Below are 23,196 nucleotides of genomic sequence, written 5' to 3'. Positions count from 1 at the left end.
GCGATTATGAAATTGCTGCTGCGCTGCACTCTCGGACCTTGCCCTGTTTCATTTAACTAATACGTCAATTTGCGTAGGTCGTCAATGTACAGTTGTTTCATGTTTTATATCTTGATTTAATGCTTATATAGAAATTCTCTCACACAATTTTTTTTACTCGCTAGAGAGCTAAAGATGATTTTAGAGTTTTGGTCCGTGAGATTTCACGAAATTTCAATTTTTTATTTTCTCTGAATTTATAAGCTCTTGAGATTTTAGTTTACGATAAAGAGTGATATTTGGAAGGTAAAGGAGAAACTTCGTTGAAGAATAATTTTGCATCCGCATTGTCACGACAAGAATTTATCACCAATGTTGATTCTAGTCATTAAGCTCACATTAGCGGACTCCAACATTTTTAATAAAGGCACCTAAGTCCAAACTTTTGGAATTTAATGCAAAAATATTTCTGTATTGTACATGTTAGAAGTTTTGTAATTATTAAAAATACTAGATAAAATTTTTTTTCTGGAAGTTGTACTAATGTTAATGTTTTTCTCGGCTTGTCTAAGAGTTGTTAAAGGTTGGATTGATCTTCTAACAATAACAATCAGCTTTCGTGGGAGTACCAAATCGACACTCAGACATCCTGGAACTTTACTCCTTTCTAGTTCTTTGACCCGTACGTAGATGGGAACCCATCAGAAAGATAGCAATTTTGATATATAGAATAAATATTAAAGTCAACCAATTTATTTATTCTTAATGAAATTCGAAGTTTGAGGAATGCCTTAATAATTGTTGTTTACGAAAGCTTGAGATTAACAGTTTAATACAAAAGTATCCTCTAAGTAAACAAAGCGAGCTCATCTAAAAAAATGACAAAAAATCCCATTTTTTGTTTCCCTGTTCGGTTACTTATTTCTGAAGAACTTCATTGGATTTTAGAATAGTGCCCCACAAAGCAAATCACAGCCCACGTCCTCGATATTCCCTTATTCAGAACTTTTTCTTGTCAAAGGATCTAATCTGTTTCATATGAAGCCCTTTTCTTGTTCTTCTCTCTCCGCTTTGATCTTTGTTATTTCTTTTTTATAGCAGATAACGAACTACATCCTAGCCGTACCAGAGGTTTCTTCTTTCTTTCTTCAACTTAGTTGGTGCTTAACTCTCCGGCCTCTGCAAAACGAGAAGCATGTTGTTTGAACATTTTCCAAGCACATTAGCCGGGGCATCATTCTCCTTCAGCAGAGGGGTCCAACATGTCCTGTTAACGGCAGCTCGGAGAGACACATATTTATATTCAATTTAATAGTTCTAGTCTAAAAAGACAGGAACAACATTTTCTTATCCAGGTTTCATATTAGATTGGCAGTTAAGTGGAATCCCCCTGTCATTCGCTTGATGCCCACTCATTGAAAGCATTCATTCTTTTAATCAATTTCCGGTGCTAGACGCTTCGCGCAATCTGATGGATCGGCACCATAATTGATTGGAATTTAGTGATCAACCATTGTTGTATTAGAGCCTCCCTCTCACATTGTAAAAGTCCTGATCGACGAAGGACATAAATTTTGGCAGTAAAGGCTTTGGCCGCCATTGTGTTCATAAAAAAATTAATCTTTATCTACATGTAACTTGTTTTATACCATAATAATGTGCAGATAAATATAATTTATGTATATATGTGGAATAGAAATCCGTGGAGGCACCCCATTATAAATTTATTTTATTTAAAATGCTATTTTATGAACATATTTATATTGATGGCAATGGGAAAAGATATTGTTTTGTCTAAATCATTTCCAGGCGTTAAATATATTATCATATTGAATGTGTGTATTAAGACGAAAAGGTGTAAAGGCGAGAAAATATATTATTGCATATTGATTATTATTGAAGTGATTCCTTGTTTTTCTTTCTTTCTTTCTTGTTAAGTATTATCTACTCTCTTCTTTCCTACATATATACTTATCATATTACTACTAATTTCTAAGTTATCGTTTCACACGTACTATAAATGAGGTACGTGCGCTCTGGAAAAGAGCGGCTGTAACTTTCATCCTCAGTAGGATGTAAATCGATCTGATAATTAAGTAAGCAGGGTGTTTTAATCGACTGAAATTTTACTAAATCTACATTGATACACAAATTATAGACAATTAAAAGCATTCTAGGGTATTTAATTCCAAGATGGATATTGAATTAAAATGGTTCCTTTCAATAACAATTTTATCTTGTTGCGATAGTCTTACATAATTGTTTCTCTAGATGGATGAAATTGGATTCATTATTTATAAAGTACCTTTACTTTCAATAGAAACTAATTCTATTTTCAAACAAGATATTTGATAATACGAAATTTCAAATTGGACGGTCGGCTAGGCTTGGCGATAGAAAAGTGAGAACAACTTTCTATTGCCAGATGCAGAACTTTGAAAGTACTCACAACCTTGTTGAACGATCCCATTTGCCTGCATGTCGGTCGAATGTTGAGGTCGAACATAGATCAAGGTTTTACGTATTAATTCGTATTAATTATTTGATTTTTTTAAAATTATGCACTAGTGTTATTAATAAAATTATCGAATCAAATACTATCGTGAGGTTTTGAAATCTCTTCTATGTTTCATTATCTGCGTGTAACATACAAGTGGGGATATATTTGTACTTGTTCTTGTTTCTAAATCTTCTGGTCAAAATTTTGAGCAATGGCCAGTGGAAATCCTTTGAAAATCTATCTCTTTTCATTTTGGGTACCACTGGTGCCCGTCATCTGCTTAATGGACAATACGATAACATCAGTGGATATAATGAATAATTTAAATTCTTTTATTAAAGATGCTCACTTGGTGAATCGTAGATTCTAACAATATGCATTCAAAACTACTGAAATGAGTTTGATTTTCCTCTTAATTAAATCATCATTCTTTCTTCTGTTCAGTGATAAGAATGCAGACAAACGTGTTCCTTAACTAACTCTTTGGCCTAACAAATCTTGTTTGGCCAGAAATCTGTTTTCCTGAAAAATTATCTTGGATTAACAATTTAAGTTTCTTATTTATTTTAATATGATATTAATTGATATCAAATTATTATTTAGAGATCGATGAAAAATCTACAAATATTGTTTTTTTTATTAGAAATATTCAGCAATTAAAATGTTTACTATTAGAGGGAGTAACAAACAGTGGTAAACTAGTTATTTGTAGTTCATGGACTAATACAGTGGAATCCCAGTTCTGGACTTAAATTTAGATTTGCTCTTCCTTCTGTAGTTTAACATTAAAGTCGCTTGATAATGTAAGCCATACATTTTCAATTCTTTGTTTTTTTAAACTTACAGGAAGTATGTTCAACTGCATTCATTCTACTTTTACTGGTTCTAAATACAGTATCAGCAAATTATGTTTAATTTCAACTGTAATCATTAATTTGTTTTTTCCTAGTTTTAAAAAAAAGTTCAAGATACATTTTGATTTATAGAGACAAATTCAAACATTTTCAAGCACATACTTTCAAGCTTTTTGATTAAATGGTCAAAAATGCTTCCGAGTGGGAACAGGAGTGTAAAAAAAACATTACTTGCTCCCTTTCACATAAATAACAACTTTGCCCACCAAAATAAAAGATTGTTCCTATACAAAGATGAAAGTTAAAAATTAATGTTTAACATTAATTATAGTTAAATAGTAAGATCTAAAATGAATATATTTGTTAGTTAATACAAAAAAAATTGTCATTTACTAAAAATCCCTTTTCTTGTTACAGATGGAGCCTTTATGGCAGGTGATAACGGTTTTCTTAGCCGTAATCACCACCGCAACAGCTGGTAAGTCTCATTATTATTTAATTATTAATCGCAAACAATAAATATATTATTGTTATGCAATTGCTTATTGCCTATAAACTTCAGTTCATCTATCTTACATCTATAGTCTTGATAACATTATTTCTTTTATTACCCAATCCGCATTTCTACTATTTATTTATCTGACCTAATTTATCATGATTCTTCTTTCATCAACGGTTATATTTATGAATGTTATTTCTCTTGTTAACCAAACGAACTTTGCAAAAAAAGAAAGTAAAGTAATCACTTTTTTTTTTAACAGCCGGTCTTTTATGTCGTAACTACTAAATTACGGTAGCGGAAGCATATACTTTGCTATTGACATTTTATTTACAAATTGGAAGCAGCTACACACAGGAAACGAACGAGGAGGGCATCCCATCTACAAGTCTGAACACATAATTATTGTACCAAACCACCCAGTTCTGAAGTATTGGTGTTTGAAATTGATTCTTCATTAAAAATAAATGCTTCATAATACTATTGTTTTAATTCTTTACAATAACTACTCGCCGAAAATGCCTATTTCCCTATTTCAATTCACGGTTTCTCTTTAAATGATACTGCAACTTTTTTGGGGGAGTTAATTTCTCTCAGGAGATCAGGAGATTTAGGAAAAACTGTGAGCGGTTCTTCTAATAGGCACCAAAGTTATATTCAAAAATGAAGAAAAAGTGATACTATTCAATCATTTACACATGACTCACTCTTCTGACTTTTAAATCTAATTAAACATCCTCCATTGGGGAAGCTTTTTTTTAATTATTGCTAATTGTCAAGGTGATAGCCTAGGTTAATTGATTTCCTCTTGGCCTACAAAACCCTAAAGAATCTGCATTCGGAGATGTAACAGCCCAAGTAGCCAGAGGTCAACAAATTATATTGAGACTAACCCTTATTTTTCATTATATTTCCATGTAAATGGGTATGGGTATGAAAAAAGATTGTTAGGATTAGTTTATTTTAGGTAAAGAGGGGTTCGAAAGAATGCAAAATCCACTCTAATCTCAAGGGTCAATCAAGGGTTTGTTGATAGGTTTTGTCGTCTCAAATTAAAAATTGCAATTTACTTTTTTAACCCATAAAATAAAATAATAATAAAATTGAGTATAGCTCAGTAGTTATATACTTAATTTCCTCGAGTAGATCTCAAGTTCGGATCCATCTTCTAGCCTTTAGAAGCTTCCTTGAAGCTTCTTACAGTTCACTGTCTGGTTATGGACAGTGTTTTCTGTATCGAGAGAATAGTGACCAGAAACCCTGGCAGTGTACTGAAAAAAGCTCCAGATGCTAATGAGTTGATGTGCCTTGAAATAAAATAAGTGGCCCACTTTTTCGATTTTGAAACAAAACTAATCGTAATTTTACTTTCAATTTTATTCCTTCTAGTAATGGAATTTATTTCATATTTCTGCTGCAAAACAGGAAATACTTTTAACTAGATTTGTTTTTAATTATTTAACGGAAATGAGGGATATCATTTTGTATTGATTATTAATTTCCTCTTGGCAATGAACAAACTGAACACTAACTGCTGCGCAAAACAATTTAACGTTATGACAGAAGTATAGATGTTTTATAATATGTCGTCTAGAATACTTATTTTCCACACACTGAAAAAAACCTTCTAGCTCAGTATTCATTGTTTCTCTCGCGTGTTTTCATAACTTCACAAGCGGGTTGATACCATCTAGTAAACAAAGAACCGCAAAATGAACGGTATTTTCAGCCGTAACTGTTTGATTTCAAATAGTTCAGTAATCACCAAACCTCTGCTTTATATTGTTTGACATTTTAATTCACCTTTTTCGGATGATGACACTTTTTTACAATCTCTTGAATTTTAAATTAGACAATTATTTACACTTCTTTGAGACTGGTACTCTTTTGATCAGCATACTTTCCAAGTAAGGAAAAAATTATGTACGAAACATTTGAGAGACCGTAAGAATCATATGGGGATATGCTACTCCAATAGTTCCCTTGAGAGAGTGGTCAACAGTTTACATATTTCAGATAACTGAATTGTTTTCAAATGTTGAATTGTTTAAAAAATGACTCCGATGGATTGAAACGTAGTTGAATGATTGTTTTTCTGAAATAAAACAATATAAGACTGTTAAAATTTTTTGTTAGAAGTATCTTTACGAATAATTTCTTCCTGATAACTCTGTCTTCTAATGGATTAGTTTAAGATTCTAAAAGAAGCTAGATCTTTTCTTCCAATTCTGTCTAAGCAATAGATGTTTTTGGTCTTGCAAATGTTTTCTCTTCGATTTCCGGCTGGTGAATGTTTTATTTCTGAAATGGAACTGTAAAAGGAATTCAGGGAACAGACTGTTTTTATTGGTTTTCAATTTTTTCAAAAAAATTGTTTCTACAGTTTCCTTAAGACTTCATTTGTTTGTTTGCGCTCATTTAGCTTTGTTCACAATATCTTCACGTCCAATGACGTCCCAATGGATTTTAATCTTAGTTGAGAATTAGGCGATTACTTTTCTTTACTTTTTACCATTAATATATTTTTTATTCCCTGGCTATTTTCTAACATCCTTCCAGTTATAGTTTAAGGAGTGACAAGTCAGAATCAAAGTGTTCAGAAACTTGTTTTGGCTGTTCCTAATGGGAGACGAGCTAGATCCAAGCTCGGAAAGTTATGATGCGTTCCGAACAAACAACAGCATTTTGAATTTGTCTAATAACAGCTGCAATCAATAAATTTTATTTGAACTATTACTCAAGATTTATCCTATCAAAAATTTGTATAAAATTTATAAGAAAACTGGTCTTAAAATTCTCTTATTATTTCATTATTTTTAGTTTTAAATGATATATTTTACTTAAATTAATAAGTTTTTTGTACGTAGATTTTACTATTTTGTAAATTATTTGCTTTATAGTTGAACGAATGCCAGTTTTATATTATTTGTTATCCAACTTTTCATTACTCTGGCAGTTATGCGTAGAACAATTCTCAAAATAATGTTTTTATCGGTTTTTTTCCCCGGTCCAATTAAAGCCGCATCTATTCTTTAAGACAAAGGCTACCAGTCTTTTTATTTTCAATTGTTTGATTTTATTTCTGTGATTTAAGCAGAACTAAAAAATTTATTTTCTCCTATTTTCTGCGCCTCTTCTTAAGGAGGAGACCTGTCAGAGTGTAGGACACTTGGTTACCTTCATCGCCAACAGCAACTGAAACCAAAGCCGGCTGTCATAAAAACGTCTGTTTAATTAGTTATGATATTCTGCCGTGCTGTAACTTCATTCCTCTGGATTCCTCATCAATAGCAATATAATACTAATTTGAAATTTTTCTTTGTCTGGGCATTTATGCATCTGTTAGCCACCAACTAGGCGCCATTATCCTTGCACTTCCTTCCTAAACAATGGTTTGTACGGTGAACTTCCTTGACCCGCCAATCCGAACACCCCTATGCATCTGGGTCAAGGCGTAAACGTCATCGTAAAAGATAAATCTATATTAAAACGTTTTTTCTTTGTTATTTATTACAACCTTAGATAAATATTTTATAGAAATGTTTTCATACATTAACATTTTATCTAAGTATAGTTTTTTGTTTTCGTTAGATGATTTATTTTTGTAAGAATGTCGTAGTAAAATTTTGGAGTAATTATTTGGATTTGATTTCATATTTTACTTCGCTTCTATTTTATAAGTTTTTCAATTCAATGAAAGAAGTTTTGGATGTAAATTTGTATTTAAACATGGTCTCTTATGATTAATTTTCTATTTAAAGAGTAGTGGTTGGTGTACTGATCGCTCAGCCATTCTCTCCTCATTGCTATTTTTTTTCTTTTCGTTAATGCAAATTTCGCATTTTCACATAAAGGTAAATGGTGCAGGGATAAAATCTTTTGTATTTCTTCAAACCCTTTTCTATCGACTGATAACTGATTGAAGGCAAGATCGAGGAACTCTTCTAAAAAAAGTTTATCTCTAGTTTTTTGTTTTGGCCACAGAAGCAATCTCAAATCGTACTGTTCGATGCTGAGGAGAAATTCATGACCTCCTCGAACTAATGTGGATCAACTTTCTTTCCATCCACTTCTAAGTATCTTCTTCGTTATTCTTGTCTCACATTTTCGTTGTAAAACTGATTATGATTCGGTCTCAGAAAAATTTGTTGAGAGATTTCATTTATTGAAAATGTATTGTCTCTTCTTCATATAACTTTTTGTTTCAGGCATAAATCCCATTTTTAAAATTGTACAATCAAATGCAGGCTTTTTATACTTCCCAATTTTAATATTACGGACATCAATTAGACAAACTTAGGCAGGAACTTTGGATTTGGAACTACCAGATGGCTTTTGAGTACTTACAACACTTAAAAGTATGGAAGGTAACCGGAAATGAATCATAATTGTAGCGATTGTTTCTTCGTACTTCTGTCTTCATTAGCATTTCCTTTTAAAATAATTGACAAGGAATAGGGAAAAAAAAGAAATCCGGTTTCTTTCTTAGTACTTTTTCATTCGGCTATTTTATACTGAACAAAATATTTTATCCTCTATATTATATTTTTTGTTTTTTGTTTTACGATAATTATTCTTGTACTTCACTTTGAATTAGTTGAAAACAAGCTAAATGTAATGGAGTTCTCGACTCCAACGATCATCGCTTAAGACCTATTTAAGTCGCCAGAGAAATAAAAGTAATTCCCTGATCGGCCTTACTTTCTTTTTTACTCCCGTAATCGAACAGCCTGTCGTGGGTCATTCCTTCCCAAACATTAATTTCTTTCTCGTGCCTTTTTTTTCCCATCATGGTCATTTCATTGCCTTTGACGTTTCTCCACAAATTGTAGCCAACCTTTCGTCCTGTCCTTTCTTTCAGTGCCCAAGAATGGGCTGTTGATTGTTCTTCACTGCACCCGGTCTGCTGACAAGCCATCAGTCCGGATATGTCCAACATTTTTGATTTGATTCGAGGTTATACTTTCAAATATTTCTTTTTTCTTCTAGTTTCTATTTTAGTTGGGAAATTAGTATTATTCCTTAGCACTAATTATACTGGGAGTATTATTCCTATTACGTTTAGTCCGATTTTGGCAAAATTTAGCACGAAGAAGTATTTAAAAGCTTCCCTACCTAACTCTAAAGCGCTATTAAGCTCTTACACCTACTAAAGGAAAAAGAAAAGCTTGCACTATAACTGGTATAAATTACAATGACTTAGTAATATAGTTAATGAGATATGGAAAGTATTACAATTTTGAAGGTTTTCAAATTAGTTCACATTTCAGTTCGTTCAAATTTCAAACCTTTATATCTCTCTTCGTATTGTTCAGTTTTCTATGAATTCAGTACCAAAATGTAAAGATTAGTTTACTCTATTACTGAAATAAATTGCAATGTTTTACTGATTGTAGTTAATGAGATGTATCAGGTTAAAGTTTGGAGGTTTTGCAACTTTGTAGTAAAATACTTTAATAATTAACTGTCCTAAAAATATACATATCTTATCTACTTTATATTACATATATACAACATTGTGGGAAGAATACCTAGATTAAGAATGTAATTGAAGAATACTATATCATTTAATATAAGCCAGATTAATTATAACAATTGACTACTACTTAAAGTAAAGTAACAATCAATTTAATCGAAAAATAAATATTGTATAAACTGACGATTTCATTTAAAAAATGAAAATAAAATAAATTAAATAAACAAAATCATTGATGTATGTTGATGTAAACATTTTTTATAAAAAGTTTTTTAATTTTTTAGCCTCATATTTTTGTTATTTTTATGACATTTTTCTTTTTAATCTGTATTAATAGTTTGATTATTATAAATTAATAGATATTACAGTCAATCTACTTGAACAAATATTTTGTAGTTGACCAGCATTAGGGTGTATGGCATCAAATAAATTCTAAAAAATATCAATGAAAAGTAATGCAGTCAAATTATTTACTTGAATGATATCAATGAAGTATTGATGAAATGTTAGGTACTTGCTGATTAGTGTATCTTTTAGCGTTTAGTCAACCCTTATACTTAACTTTTAAAAGTGTAAATTTTTGTTAGTGTTTGTACTTATTAATTTGCCTTATTTAAGTATAAGACTGATCCCAGTTATTCTGTAACAAAGTCAACAAACATTACACAAGGGGGAAGACTCTTAACGGAACTAAAAATATCTTTAAAACGCAAGGTCACCTAGAAACTTCGTTTTGAAAAACCAGGTGTTTGCAAAATATTTCCTTGTAATATTTTGTCAATTTATTTTTACCATAAATGGTATTAATAAATTAGAATTCTTTACGAACGTATAAAATTTGTATGTGTTCATATTTAATTCGTGAGACCTCGAAGTGGGCATGTTGTAACTTTGTACTTTAGAAGATGTATCATAAATTTAAAATTTATAAGTTCTACATTTAAATTGGTAATATTTGTGTATATAAATTAGAATTAAGTATTTTGTTTATTAATTTTTTTGTTTTTTGTAGTTTTATTTCATTCAAGTTATTATTTTATTTTAATACTTAAGAAAAAAGTCAAGGCTATTAACGGGGGCCTAAACATCCCCATTTAAATGCAGACGATCTTTCTTCTTTTCCACTAACATTTGCATAACTGTTAAATCAAGTTAAAAATAATTATTGTAATATGTTTACTTTTTTCACTTTCAATGCCGCAAAAGAGGAATTGTTTATTTTTGGCCAGCAGACCTATATCTGTTTATTTGAAGTATTTGAGGTTCGAAGGTCTATTCTACCCACCAATCATTCATATTTGGTCATATTTCCATTGCAACCTCGATTCTAATAGGCTTGCAGGTAATCCATCGCCACATGAGTTTGTCATTTACTGTCCAATAATCCCAATTTTTCTATTCTTCAGTTACCCATAAGCCCTAATTCTCTTCTGTTCAGCAAGATATTGCAGAAATTGATTGATATAGAAATTATTTCTTTTTTCTTGCCAAACAAATGACCAGGACTCTCCTGGACGGCTCATGGGACAATGAGCCCGTGAATCTCTATCATACGTTGCTTCTGCTCTATTTTAAAAACTTTGTTATTAATTAAAATCTCTCTCTCTTTCGCTGGGGCTCTACAGTCCTTAGCCTTCTCCAACAGCTACCTCTATTTTTGCCCGCCTCAGACCTTAGTGGTACCATCTATGAACTCTCATAGATCCGTCAACGCAAAAAACCTTTCACTTGAAGACCCCCAACTCCCTGAAGTGCCATCGAGCATTATCATCCCACCAATTCAGTTCCACATCACCTAACTTCTTCTTAAACAATTTTTAAAAATTTTAAGAAGAATATATGATGACCCCATTCTGGAAGGGGACATATGGAGGATAAGGACCGACAGGGAAGTCAGAGATCTTTATGCTAATCAGGACTTAGTTGGACTTATCAAACAAGGAAGGAATAGATGGTTAGGTCACTTGGAACGAATGGAGGAGGAAAGAATAACCAGCTAGTGGTAGAGAGGAAGGCCCCGGGTGAGATGGCTCGACAGCGTTGAGCAGAATTTGAGAGATTTACCAATTTCTAAGATCTCTTTTTTTTTATGTATAAAGGCCTAAATAACCGTTTCCTGATATAGGGATCAGCTTTGCTTCCGACTTATCCTTCACTTATCTCCTTTTTCACTTCCCGGGAATTCTTCTGAAGATTTTCTTCTCCCACACATTCTCCCAAAATAGCTCCCACATCTGACTTGCTAAGTGCTTCCTGATCTTATAATAGTCTTGCTTATTGTAGTAACGTCTCAAGGCGTGCTGATTTTTGACTGTCTCCATCTGTTGTCCGCAACCATCCTTGCCTTAATGTCATTGAACGTAGTTACAATTTTTCCTAAAAATTTAAACGATTTCTCGCAAAAATATATGATTAACTACTTCGATGATTACTTTTTATCTCCATTGATCTTGCATCTGGAAGATCTTCTGTGTCTAGGTCTCTTGCAGTTTTCATATGAAACACTTTAGAATTCCTCCGTTTTATACCATATGCCCATCTTTGTAACATAATTATGAATGTGAATTTAGTTCTAGAATTGCTAATCTAATTAAATATTTACCTATTAATTTTACTTTGTAATTAATTATTGACTTGATTTATGTTTTCCAGTGGGAACGCCGGGGGGGTGCGAAGAAGAAGTTCCTACAAAGAAAATTCTGTGCCATATAAATAATGCAGTACATCCTGGGACCAATCCCTGCTTGTGTACACACATGGTGGTGCACGATCCTGGTGAGTAATTCAGGCCTTTTTATTTATTTATTTATTTAACATTTTAAAGGTCGCCTAATAATGTTGGACTGTAATTTAACCTATTTTTAGGTACATTCGTCTGCTAAAAGATTCTGCGTGAAGTGAAAGTTTTAGTCCAGCTAACAACCCCTTACCTTCTAGTTCCAGAATATTGATCCTTTTAAAAATAATTTATTTGTTTCACTTAAATGGTCGTAATTTGGTTTAACCTTGCGCTCGTAGTTTGATGCAACCTTGAATTTAATTTTTAAACGAAATTAATTTAATTCAACGTTACATAAATAAAAAAAGAAGAATTTAAATTATAAGTGATAAATAAAAACTTTCAGAAAACCACTTTACTCACTTTATTTTTACTTTTTAAATTATTGTATAGAATTTTTATGAGCATCTGTTTACCAATTTTCTGCCTTTATTTTTATGACGGTTCTTGAATCTTTGTGCTTTGAGCAGCCCCTGTTCCTCAAAAGCTAGCTGAGGTAAGAAAGATGCTTTATATTTTGGCATTTGTTGACGAGATTCTAACAGAAATACTCTTTTCGAAAATGTATTTTTAGTGAAGCATACAATTTTTATGCACTCCTCTTAAATACTCCTCTGACTAGTACGGTTGACCAAAAATAGGAAAGTTTTTATTTTAAATAATTAAGTGTTGTTCATAGTTTTTGGTGTCTGATTCATTAATCCAGATGGAAGAAAGAATATGTCAGGATTATTTTTTTCATTTTTGCCGAGCTTACCGTCTGGGGACTAGCTCATCTTCAGGGCTTACATTTATTGACAATTACAATATTTATTTTACATTTTATTGTAAGGTTGAAGTGGTTTCTTTCTTGTCTGCTATTAAACAAAAATAACTTACTTCCATTCTAATGATCAACAATTAGATCTATGTCGCATGAATGAAATTGAAGGGCTTGAAGAAAACTGTATTACACAAAGAAAAGTTACAAATATTTGATGTGAAAACCTCATTTCTCGCAGGGATATTTCGTAAAACAAAAGTAACAATGCAATACAATTTTCCTCGACTTTTTCATTACATATTAAATACATTCTAATATGGTAAAAACAAAAAAAAATATATATATATATAAATAATATTTACTTCAAAATCCCAGATGTTCTGTTTAGATAGTTGTTTGGCCAGAAATCAGTAAATAAATTGGGATTCAGTATTTTAATAAAACAATGAGTTATTATATTGCTTTACACCACTTTCTCTCGCCTCATATTAAAGAAACAATTTGAGTCGCTACTTTTGATAAAACAACATTATTTTACGGTGGTTATTTTGTTAGATATATCCCATTATGAAAGAAAACAGCCAACTTGAAAGTCAAGAATAAATATCTTGGATAATTCAAAGTTATTAACTGTTTAAATATACCTCTATATTTTACCGACCTAAATTGAATAATTACGGACAATTATTTATCGTATGAGGGATAGTTGATAACATTTACAGGTAAAATCTACTTTTCCTTTATTGACCCGACTAGAAATATTTTTACTAGTAGTCAATCTTCAAGGTTCCCTATGCATAATGTTGAAAAGTTAAATTTTGCTGTATGGATGCTTTTCAGAAATTAAGAAAATATGTAAGTTATACATTTTTATTTTTATAAGTTCTGTTTTAAAAAAGTGGGGAAACAATTTACAATCTCTTGAAGACAAATAAATAGTATTTTATTCCTGGTTGAATCACCAGTCCCAATATATTGGAGCTTATGTGATTGGTACTTAATGTTAAAAATTGGCGAAATGTTATACATGAATCCGAATAAGAGTTTTACTGATTAAGTGGTGTTTACCATGTGTAATGACTATATTTCGGTAGGCAAGAGAATAGAATCTTCTTCAGCCTGAATCGGAGAGATCTGTTGGCTCTCTTCACAATGGTTTTAGGAGAAAGTTCTAAAGTATTCAGAAGAGATCGTGCTTGAATTGAGGGACCATTTTCTTCTAAACTTTTATGTGTAATTAGCACAATGCAAACTAGAAGTATTGTTGTAATTTGCATATTTTAGAGGATTCACAGATTAATTTAAGAATAGGCAAGCGTGGGCATTGCTGTTCGGAGGTTCAAACGGAGGCAAACTAGCCAGGCTCTGAGCCCACTCATATTTCAAGTACAAGTTACCCACTAGTTTATTTTACTTTCTGTTGCTTTTGGTTTGATCAAAGATGAAAATGAAAGTTGCTTGATATAAAAATACTAAAATGTTAATATTATTAAAACTTGTCAAATATGCAAAATTTATTGTTAAAAACATTTTTGCATAAGATTTATCATGTACTTTGTTTTTTGAAATTTTTGGTCAACTCCTACTTATTAACGTCAAAAACCACGTTTTGGCAGTTTTATTTTTCCACTGAGGGGGTTTCGCTCGTTTCCCACTTGGTCTACGCCTTTGTTAACTACAACTTATTTTGCATTCTTTTTGAGTTTCTTTCCAACCACTTCAGATTAGTTCGAATATTGCTGAATTTCGGCCTCTTTTGTTGAATTAAGTATCGTGACTATTATTTTTAGCCCAATAAAACCGTAGTGGTAACTAGAAGATTAAAATGTAATTTAAACAAGTAAAATCTACTTTTTTTAAAAAAATATACAAAGTGGCAGATCTTGTAATAACTACCCATAAGCCTTGTTCCATAAGCAGTAAATCTGTTGATTGGTTCCTGATCTTCCCATTTTCCTTGGGATTTTTCAACTACTTTAGGAGAGTGAAGATGTCTTTATGCAATAGGTTATCCTAAAACAAATTGCAACGTTGCTGGTACCAATGCTACTAGAGAAGTAAGCTTGAGTATTGGGTAGCTGAATATCACATAGTATTTTTAAGCATGGTAAAATAGTAGTTTGAAATAGTTCACACTGCATCAATTTTGATTAAAGAAATGGTGTATTAAGCGCTGGTGTAGGCTAACAAGTAGATTGCATTATGTGCCTTGAATATGGCTGTATTCGTTTATTTAATGCAAGAGAATTATTTCCGGGAGGAACACCATGGATAAGACAGGATTTGTGCTATTACGAGTATTCGTATGCATTACAATGCAGAGACTTCAGTACACTTAGTGAAATGACTCCGGATGCCATTGACCTTAAATTTTACTCATTTTAATTTATATACTTATATTTAAAGAAAAAGGCCGTTATTTGTGAGAAAGTGTGGTAAGTGTTATTCCAGGTGGAATACTGAGACACGGTTTTTGCAAGAGTGTTGCTGATATTAGTTTCTAACATCATTCATCAATTCGTGTTTGGCGAGTTTGGGAATGTGAGATACTGAAGTGCTTTATCCTTTCAAAAATATTCGGCCAGTGTTAAGATGGCAGAGTGGCAAGCAGAGAAACATTGGCATGTTGAAATTACGACCGGCTATCTTGGATATCACTGTTCGAGACTAGTGCTCATGTTTAAAATTTAAGGGTTCGATAACAATGAAACCTAATATGAAAGTAATTTCCAAATCTGAAGCAAATAGGCTGAATAAAAGTGTCAATAATGAATAGGTTTTGTCGTCTACGATTTTCTTTAAGTTGTTCAACTAATTGTTTATTAGGAAATCCGCAGTTTTTATTCGGAACGTTCTTTCTGGAAATGCCCATTCAGTATATTTCTAGGAATTGGAAAGGGTAGGTTCCTTAGAACATTTGCATTTCACGGTCCTAAATCCTGGTAAAAGGGTCGCTAAAATCTAGTTAATCTCTTGAGTTATTAAATGTTTCACATTCTCGATTATGGCTACCAGGCTTTTGAGCAGTTCCCTGGAATCGGTTGTAATAAACTCCCTTTTAGCAACTTCTAATTTCGGTGCAATGTTGGTTACAAACTGTAGTAATGTTAAGAATCAAAATATGACTCAAATCTACGGAGTTTGCAGAAAATTTGTAAGCTCGATCCTTGAGAATAGTTAAAAGAGCAAATAGTATGTGGTTTTACTCTAGATCTTTAATTTCATAAGATGTTCTCCTTGAGTTTATGTAATTCGTAGATTTTGCTGGAAAGGATGTAACTCTTTGGTGTGAGTTAATAGCTAGAGTTGTCAATGTTATATCAATAAGTTTTTAACAAGTCCTTGGCCTTTATAAGTAGGTATTAGTCACAACTTTGGGTAATAAAAATGCATATTATGTTTGGATTGAGGTAAGATCGTCTCCCATTGCCGGTTTTATTGGTAGTCATCAATGTTATCTTAAATCTATCTGTAATGAAAGAGTAAAAATGGAGAAACAAACCTTAGTGGTACAGTTTCTTGTAAAACAACACAGTTAGCTCATCTGTTTTTCTTTTCTTTTTTTAACCTTGTGTTCTTTATTTCAACTTTTTAAATATTTCTTTGCGCTTTGAGTCTTGTTTGTCATTTCCTTCTCCTTGAATGAATATTCTCCCAAGCAAGGTGGCCATATAAAGGATCCGGTTTTCTTTTATTTTTGCCATTATTCTCGGCTAGTGAGTGGGCTTATCCAATGCGTGGTTGTGTCCAGTCTTAGAGATATTTCTTTTGGCGCCTATATATATAACTGCTATTTCTTACTGATTTTTTAATTGATAAAAATAATGAAAAAAGGTTTATGTAATATAAACTTTTGTTGTTCCAACAAACCCCATTTCCCACGTACATTTGCTCTTTATGTATTTGTATTTGATTTTCAGATGTATAGATGTTTACCACTAACAACATTATTCTCTTGAAAATCTAATCGTTCACATTTTCTAAGTTGGATGCTGTCAGAGTAATTAATTGACTAATGTTCAGTTTCAGAAAAAAAGAATCAAACTAACATATTTTAATGAATATTATTCCAGACATATAATGTATAAACCAGACAAAGCACCATTTCTCACTTTTGAAAAACAAGACGGGAATAACAAGCTATGAATTCGATGTAAACAAAGGGAGTGTTCGCTGAACTGCACAAGACTAGGGGTCATTTTACAAGGAGATTGTCTTCCAATTAAAACAATATGGGCTGCGTTTTGGACATGCTATATTCGGAACATATTTTATTAAAGTTGGAAAAAGAAATAACCCGTTGCATCCACATACCAAGATAATCGAGGACTAGATGCACAGTCTCGGAATGTCAGGAAAATGATAGAGAAAGAAGAAACATGTTCAAAGAGTTCTATTTGTATTTAAAATGGTTATTTAATTGTGAAGAAAGGATATTCTCGGATAGCGTTTATGTTTTTTATTCTGTATCTGAATTTTTGACGACTTATTTAGAATTATCATTATTTTAGATTTATTTTGAACCAAGGTTGATCACAGATAAGAATTAGAAGTAGGTAACCGAATGTGTAAGAAAAGGAAGGATATAATTAGCCTTTCCTTTTTCAGAACTAATTCATACTGAGCGAACTATCAAAAACACAAAAATAATGTTCTGGATTAATAGCTTCAAGGATATGCAAATAATAATAATAATAAGGAGGCGCGTCAGCATATAAGATCATTGGGGCCGCCTGGAGCTTTTTTCAGTGGACTGCTGAGCCTCTGGCAGTGTTCTCTCGTGACAGACAACAATATCCACCGGACAGTGAGCTATAAGAAACTCCTTAAAAGAAATTTCAATGGATGCCGTCATACATTACCCATATTTTAAGGGGATGAGATATTCAGAGAGAAAAATACAGTTTCAAGGTCTAAAATTGTAACTATTGCTCTGTTGGGATGAGATCCAGAAGAATCCCTTTCTTGTCAAACTTTTAAAGGAGCCAATTATGGCAGTACATCCTCTGTTAAGTTTAGTTATGTCGTTCAGAACTAGGCTACGCTAATAACGTCGTCCATTATTGCTCATTTTTTTTACGGCAATTTTTCTTGATTTTGCTGTCGGATTTTTTGCGGTCAACCTGGAACTTCTCTCTCAAATGGCGATAATTGTAAGAATACTTTGTAATCATAAGGAATATGAACTTTTACTAAATAATAACCTGGAATAAAACTTTTGCTTTGTTATCTTAGATCTCTTTTTAAAAAACTTTACGTTACTAGCTAAATTTGTGTACTCTACTGAAATTATTTAGAAAGGAGTCGGATAGGTGAGAATGGAAGTGGAGCGGCTCATAAGGAAGTTCCTGAAACTACGAACGAAATTTCGAGATAAAAAAGTGTCTGAGATAAAAAGAAAAAAGCTTGGCGCTAGGGTGTCATCTCAGAAGTATATCTCAGAATTACAGCAGGAAATTTTAACAGAACAGTCAATTATAAGTGTCCTTTTGCACCAGACTCGCTGATACTGGCTTGTTTTTCATGCTTTTATTAACTTATATATTAGCTGAGACAAATCGGAGGGTTGGACAAAATGTAGCGGTCCTCTATAATCGTTCTAAAGACGTAGGTGTATCGGGTGTGTGCTAACTGATTGACCTTTCCCCATAAGGGTCACAAGTTACCCAACGTGCGTGATAAAAACGCGTGTCTTATTTTGCCCTGCTTACATTTTTAAGTATTTAATAATTTATGTATAAAAACTTTCTACTTTAATTTATTACAAATACCCTATTAGCTGAAAGTTTATTTGAATTTAAAAACTAAACACAAGAATATGTTCAGCACGACAGTTGGATGTAGAGCAAGGACCACGATATATTTGCATTTCCTTTTGTAACTGTCTCTTATTAACAGTACATGTTCTTGATTCAATGTAATTCACACAAGTGTTGAGTGTTTGACACTTGTAAATAATTATCTCATTTACTGTATTAGATAATATTATCTAGAATGCATTCTATTTGTTAATAAAATATTATTCCATTAACCTTTTTTTCTGTCGCAATAAGTGATTCAATTGAAACTCTAAATTTTTGATCCTTCATTATGGTTTCCTGCAAACTCATATCTCAATATCTAAAGTTCGCTGGAGCCTTTTAAAGTGAAGCTGTACTGAACTCCATTTTTCATTGGTAGGTCGCACTTCCAATCACCGGACAGTGAGTAGTATGAGGTTTCTAAGAATAGAAAATCTAATTTGAATTGTTCACCCTGGTTATAGAACCACATCCTTGCGAATCATATTTCGAAGCAATTTAGGGATTTTCACCAATGGTTTCATGTATCAACTCTGTGCCATTTTTACATTTGAAAAATTAAGCTTCACGATGTCCGTTGGAAAAACTTCATTGGTATTAAAAGTTATTATTAAATCAGTGAATTCAACTTTTGAAAGATGTTGCACGTTTAAACAAAACATATCCTGCCCTATTTTAATTCATAGTAAATAATGAATTAGGAATTTTATCCATGAAATACTTGTTAAGAAATAGTTAATATGTTAAAAAACGAACTAAACCATCTTAGAATAATAATTTTAATAAGTATTTAAAAAAACCGTTCTCTGAGATTTGACCTTCTACAAATAAAGTGGTTGCTCCATTCTGTTCATATTCACCAGAACAACTGTTCGCTCAGGACACTGTGTGTACACTAATGAACTGTAGTGAAATATAAAAGAATCTGTATTCATTGGCCTTCCATTTTCTTATTTTAGAATGACATATAATACAAATGACTGCCGAATTTACAATAGAATTAGATGACTCATAAAGTCATATTTTCAGCAGAACACTTATTGTACTTGAGTTATTCCTGTTATTTATTGCATTTTAATGAATCAACTTTTTACCAAAAATCTGTATACAAATCCATTTTTATTTATCTTCTTGTTTGTTACCTTAAAATCGTGAGACCTAGAAGTTTGGTGAACATCAGATGTGCGAATATATTAGTACACTTTACCTTTCTGCTAGTTCTTCTTTTGTGTACAATTATAGTAAGACAAATGACAAACTACAGAACTTTAATTATTAATAAAGTACTTTTGGTTATTGTTAACGAAGCTCGCATACTAAGATTCGAGGCATTGATGTTAGGTTTTAACTAAGCAGTTCCATAGATTTCAAAAACCATTTTACTCATGTCAGATGCGCACAAAACCATTTAATAACGATCCTGAGAGATTAAAGTAGTGCATATTTTTTTTCAGGCTGACTTTAGTCGAACTATAAATGAGGTGTGATGGCTGCTAGCATTCGTACTTTAATATTGTATAAACTTCTTCCATTTACCATTTAAAAAATTTGCTAGGCCAACACTGAAAATCGAACCCAGTATCACAATATTTTACCTTTGCGGCGTCGCCTCTAACTGCTCAGCTATCGTTGCGCCAGTGACTTATATAAAACATTTTCCCTTCAAATACTGTTTAAATTTTTGTTTCTGTTTCGGACCATGATACTTTTAATGCGTGAGAAAGTGCAATCACCCAATTGAGAGCGCAGTTGAATGATTCGAAACTACATGGGATTTCTAACAAACGGCTGGCATAGAGGAGGCTGTTTGCAAATTACAAGAGCTGCTATTTGGAAGTTATAATTTGATGTTTTATTGAGAGAGAAAAAAAAGTTATTGTGCACGTTATATTATCTGTCACCTCAAAATAAAGTATCAAGAAACAAGAGTTGCTGAGGAGCAAAGTAGATCGCCAGACTGAAATAAGTTATGCTATTGAATTCAATGAAGGTGCTCAATCAAATCTTGAAATTATATTGAGTGGTCCAGAGGGAGATTCAACTGTAGTTGGTTACCATATCCCCTGTCCACAACCATAACTTACTGGTAGGTTGTTGTATCGCTTGAAAAAGTCAATTTTACTTCATTTACTCTACTCCAATTGAGCAAAGGAATGATGGCATTGTCATTATTAAATTAAAACTCTTAAATGAAACGCTAATTGTTAACAAGGCAGGTATTCGTCATCCGGTTTTTGAAGAATAATCATAATATAAAAAAGGGAATGGCAAAAATAGGATTTTCTACTCCGACAACGAGGGTAAATTCCCTTTTACAGGCTACAAGGGTCTCTCAAAGGTAAATTGGTATTATTTTGTAAAAAATTGTTAGATGAGTAGAACCAAAAATGAGAAGTGAGAGACTAAGGAATGGACGAAGCAAAAAGAATAGCAAAGAAAGTGAAGGTTGTGTGAGTATTTTAAAAGTTTCCTGACGGTAACCCGTAGCATAGAAATTTCTTGTGAAGAAACTGAAAGGGGAAACTAATTGATGGCGAGCGATTTGTAGAAGTAACGCTTTGGAACGTTAAAATGGCCCAACATTCTTGTCGTGCAAGTAAAATTCCTGCGTTCAATAATGCGCTATGTTATTGCCACAAATCTTTTATTCGCATTGCATATGTAAATTTCGGTTTGTGTAATCGTATAAATAAAGTGAAAGAGAAATCAACAATTAATAATCGTTACATGGTATATTATTCTGATTGGACTCCATTGAAATGTCACGCAGTTCCCCCTGTAATCAAGTTTTGTTGCAAGAGTGCGCTATAATCAGCTAATTGTTATAACTTATCACTATGTAACATTTAATGAGTAGTTACAAGACAAAAGCAGTGGGATCTGCTCTCCTGCTGTTCCTACTAATCATAATGTCCGTCTACAGACAACAAATCCCAAGTTGAGTGTGGGATAGTGTTTCGCATTGTCTGAGGCCTACGTGTTATTTTAAATTAGCCATGCCCGAGGTTGAACTAGCTACCAGTTGGTTTAAATATAAAAAACAAAAAAACATGAATGATTTTAATAAATTTTGTAATCTTAAGGCTGAAAGTATTAATCATTTTTATGTTACTTTTCTTATTTTTATGTGCAATATTAGTTACAGAACTTTGCAATAATTGTAAGGTAATAATTTTCTCTGTCTTTTATAAATTCTTATCATTAAATATTAATTAGAATTTGTTCGTTCTTTAAGAGAATTTAGTCGTAACATTTTTCTGTTCTATCTACCAGTATTTATATCGAAATTAATGTTTCTGTTTTTTTCCGTAGGAGCATAAGTTAGTTGCTCTGCCTTCTAATTTCATGTTATAATAATTTTATGACAATTAGTTTAAAAGAAGAAGAATTAGAAGTTTTATTATCGGTGCTTCCTATTATTTTATGATTGAGGTGTAGAAAATAACTTAAGAGGTGCACGATAACTTATATAATATGTACGGCTAGAAATTAATTAAACAGTTTGTCTATTAATTATGATTCAGTCCAGAATATTAAACAACATTTTATTTACAGCAAAAAATGAATCAATTAATAAAAACAAATGGGAGTTTTATATAATTAAAAATAAATTATGAAAAACTTAATAGAATAATTATAAGAATTAATGATTGAAAAAAAAAAGAAATAGAAAACCTTTCTTCATTTGTCTGTTTAAGTATTCTGTTCATGTTTTAGTAATTTACCAAAAAAGTCATTGATTCCTTGGAAAACAAGTGGATTTATCCTATAGCAATTTTTTTTTGTCTTCGAAGTATTCTGCACTGCGTCTTTTAATTAGATCTATTATGAACCATTATTGTGGTAACTGAAACCCTGCAGCATCTTCAGTGATGGAACATCCTCTAAGAAAGTCCGAATAGAAAGGAGCCGACAGAAATGGAAATTCCTGCTATCGGATAGCCTCAAATTGGGATAACCATTCTTGCACATTACTTTCTTCCAGGAAAACATATCTCACCCAACTCACCCAATTCTTGGTGTCTACTTCTCTCAGGAGTACCCGTGAGACAAGAGTTGAACTGAGAAATTGGGATCACCACTCCCTTAAAAGCTTAAGGCTCCTTTCCCAAAAAACAGAGTAAAGCTTTCTCCAACACTGATATCTTTCAGAGGTAGTCAAATTCACTTCCAGCCCAGCTCTCCTTAATTGAGTGTTTAAATTTGGCTTTTTATTGATAATAATCATTACAATCTATTATTCTCTTAGAATATATGGGTTTTCATAAAAGGTTTTATGTGAAGAACATAATTTCTTAGCGTTAGCCTTAAACGTTGAGCAAGTAAAACATTTGGATAAAATACTTTCCAGTTAGTACTATCACAGCAAATGGACGAATACATTCTATTCTATAAGAACTTCAACCAACAAACATTCCGAGCAAATTAATTAAAAACACTCTTAATAGTTCTCTTAAATACGTCAATGGAAGGCGTTTTAAAGAGTCCCATCGGACCCAAGTGTAGTTAAAGCCGATATAATTAGAAGTTTAAATTCATATAGAA

The 23,196-nt window shown here is 32.1% G+C and overlaps 1 protein-coding gene across 3 annotated transcripts in view; it reads left to right on the top strand.

Annotated features, from left to right (window-relative positions):
* The window catches only part of LOC141449047 (uncharacterized), an 82,813-nt gene that overhangs the window by 27,295 nt on the left and 32,322 nt on the right, over positions 1-23,196 (top strand). For 2 of the 3 annotated variants that reach the window (XM_074118074.1, XM_074118075.1), the window contains 2 exons: positions 3,751-3,811; positions 11,961-12,083. In XM_074118074.1, the coding sequence (XP_073974175.1) occupies positions 3,751-3,811; positions 11,961-12,083 (184 nt within the window). Of the gene's footprint in view, positions 1-3,750; positions 3,812-10,238; positions 10,257-11,960; positions 12,084-23,196 lie in introns of those variants that run through there. The other variant, XM_074118076.1, reaches the window with a different exon arrangement.

Source organism: Rhodnius prolixus, unplaced genomic scaffold, assembly GCF_049639745.1.
Source record: "Rhodnius prolixus isolate KJV_2025 unplaced genomic scaffold, Rpr scaffold_2, whole genome shotgun sequence".
Lineage (NCBI taxonomy): Eukaryota > Metazoa > Arthropoda > Insecta > Hemiptera > Reduviidae > Rhodnius > Rhodnius prolixus.
Note: the sequence above shows the minus strand (reverse complement) of the source record. Positions and strands in the feature narration are given on the sequence as shown.